Raw genomic sequence first — 3,280 nt, forward strand, 5'->3', positions numbered from 1 at the left:
TAGTCTTTTCACAGTTTTTGCCGTTTCCAAAAACCCCGAATTATCTATTATTATTTAAAAACTTTATTCTTTGTTCGATCAGAGCGCCGATTGTCTCATTCGAGTTTGCCTCTAAGTCGTTAAGCTGAGTATCCACTCTACACTTGAAGGCTAACTTCTTTCAAAATCAGAGCTTTTTAAACACTATTTTCGCATCGGACAAAAGATTTTCTGTTTTATATAAAACTTCTGAGCCAATTGAATGAAACTTATGTTTCTATTTCCACTTTAGTAAACCCATTTTTGAATTAATATATTTTTAATCAAAAATTAAGATAAAAAAACAAATGAACAAAATGTATGAATCATTTATAACAGAAGGTCATTTAGAAATGGCTTTAATTTGTTGAAGGCAGCAGATCTATGAGAAACGGCCTGTTTCTCTAAAACAGTCATCTCTCCATATGTTTTGTCGCTACATAATGGCCGGAAACATGGATCCCACCCAAAGCTACTACTTCCTCTCGGTTGGACTATCTCTCCTTCAACGTCTCCTCTAAATAATCGGATATCGTTCCCGTCGTAAAATGCAAATATTGTAGAAGCGGTTGCTTTTTTAGATTCGAATCCTTCCAAAAGTTTAAATAATCCAGCAGGGCCAATTTTATCCAAAAACCATTTAACGTATGGTCCCGGCATCCCGCCCAAGGCATGAAATGCTAGACTAGTGTCTTCACATAAGACAGGTCTCTTTAGGATTTTGAAAGCTTTTTTGATTTTCAAAGTGGCGATATCTTCAGGAGTCCCCTGGTATTCTGGGAGATCAATATTTTCTGATATAACCTTTAATATGAATATAAAATTTTGTATACTTTGTCGATAAGTTGGTTTCCTAACATTGATTTTAGTTCTTTGAGCTTGTTTGGATTTCCGGTAACAAAAGTTAACATCGATACTGTTTAACGTTTAAATTTTTTTATTATTTAAATTATTGTTTAATCATATTTTTATATCCATTTGGTTCTACACTTATATTCAAATTTAAATTAATAAATGTTTTTATCAAAAAGTCTCATAACAAAAGGTTAAAACACTAACAATTTCATACCGTAAAATTTTGATATATGGGTGAGTAATTGTATAAAATTAAAAATGCATATAATCAATATAAAAATTTGCCAATTAAATTTGAAAAAATGAGAAAATAATTAATTCTTTATTCCAAAATTTTTTTTGAGTAAAATGCTTCCAGTTTAGACGAGGACGATTACTGAAAAAAACATGACAGAGCCAACTTATTCCTGACAAAGTGTTTAAAAAAATTAGATGCAAGAGATTATTACCATTGAAAGTAAATCGCTTTCACCAATGTAGGTCTGCATAATTTAAATAACTTTCTCAAAGGTTGATGCCTTTTGATTTATTCACCATAAAGCGGATCAGCTTGATTTATGTGAGACTATAAAAATGAATTTCAAAACAATAGAAGTGTAAAAATAATTAACAAATAAGATTATGTAATCGGTAATATAAAATGAAAAATATTTCAAATTTCAAATTAATATTTTGAATGTCAGTCAGTAAGGTAAAGTTAGAAGACTATCTTGGAATTATGGATGAAATATTTTGCCAATTGGTATATTGGCATTTATATTACAAATAAGGCGAATTGGATGAACGGGCATGATTTTTTTGACACATTATATTCAATTGTTTACATTCAAGAAATAGAAAAAATTCAGGATTCGGTTTTACAACTCTTTTGTCTTGGAATTATAAAAATAGCACATTTTATGTTTATCGTAGTTCTAGAGAGCAAAACATATTCTAAAGCATTCACAAATGTATAATTTCTTTAGGATGAATTTGAAAAAATATTCAAATATGCAAACTTTAGAATTGATACAAATCCAAATGAAATACTTTTGGGATTAGAATTAAAAATTAAAGATTGTGCAAACAAGGTAATAACTTAAATATAATTTTTAAGATGTTAATAAGCAATAGATTGCTGCTTGTTTATTTGATTTTGAATCTACTTGTTAAACTTCGGATAGATGTTATTTAATTATAATATTTACAGTTTTCATACTACATTGGTGATTATGAGCATTTTAATGAGATTACCGTGAAAATTAAAATGGTTTTAGAATCAATTGAAAAAGGAATTTCTGGAATTTTGATGAAAGAATTTGGATTTAAAGTCAAAATTAAAAATTGCACTGAAAGATATCATTTGTATACACATGAATCACGAAAAAAGGGTTATACGGTCTTTCAAAAATTTTTTCATTTATTAATGAGTCACGAAGTAATGATAGACATTACTAATTTCGACACATTGATGGTAATCTCGTCACAGTTATGAATTAAGGATTATGCTGATCATTTTCTCATCAAAAATCAAACATCATTTATAATAATGGCTTATATGACTTTCAAGTATTTTTTCTGAGTAAAAATTAGATATCTTCATTTGTTTCCAATTATGAATGGTTATGAAAACTTATACAAAATGCTTTTTTATTCAAATTGCACGTCTGTTCCTGCAATTTTGAAAATTAAGTATTTATTCAGTACAAAATATATAGTGTTGATCTTAATAACACTATTCAAATTGTTTTAAAATCTTTTAATCACAAATTAACCAATTACATGGAGAAAGCAGTTAAAATCGTTTTTAGAACTCCGATTGACTGTTTTCACAAACTGAGAGAGCTTATTATTGAAGTTAGAATTAAATTAAGAAGGGTTCTTATATTTTAAAATGTTAATTAAATAGACGGCAGTAAAATTTACCCATTTATATTCGACAGTCATTAACGAACTGGAAATCGGCTCTGAACTAAGTTATCCTGCAGTTATTCAACAAGAGATACTTCACACAAAACTATCGTTATACTTACTTCGGACTGGAGAAAAATTAAAAATATTTTCTGATGTAATTCAATATCAACACCTTTTTTGGTTCTTTATATCGTATATATTTCATTTAGGGTTCTTGCTAACCTAGTGTATTATAAAAAGTCTTGTCTGGAGTACCAGTTACACTTTTATTACACTTATAAGAGTATAATTTTTCAATACTTATATATAGACCAACAAACAAATGATTTTCCAAATTATGAGAATATTTCAATCAAAAATAGATCAATATCTTCTTTCTATTATGCTAATTTCATTGTATATGACCCTATTATATTCTTAGTATTTATGCTACCTCGAGTTTATTAATGAAAAAGATAATAGACCAAATTACTCGGAAAGGGACCTTTTTGAAATAAGATATTTCATTACTTTT

General features: G+C 28.0%; 1 protein-coding gene across 1 annotated transcript; it reads right to left on the reverse strand.

Annotated features, from left to right (window-relative positions):
• Positions 1-348: 348 nt before the first annotated feature.
• On the reverse strand, positions 349-1,361 carry LOC115230896 (inosine triphosphate pyrophosphatase-like). Its single transcript, XM_029801004.1, has 2 exons — positions 1,323-1,361; positions 349-822 (listed from the first exon to the last, which is right to left on the reverse strand). Exons 1-2 carry the CDS (start codon positions 1,359-1,361, stop codon positions 349-351), a joined length of 513 nt encoding a protein of 170 aa, XP_029656864.1.
• Between the last annotated feature and the right edge of the window lie 1,919 nt (positions 1,362-3,280).

Source organism: Octopus sinensis, unplaced genomic scaffold (assembly GCF_006345805.1).
Source record: "Octopus sinensis unplaced genomic scaffold, ASM634580v1 Contig16733, whole genome shotgun sequence".
Lineage (NCBI taxonomy): Eukaryota > Metazoa > Mollusca > Cephalopoda > Octopoda > Octopodidae > Octopus > Octopus sinensis.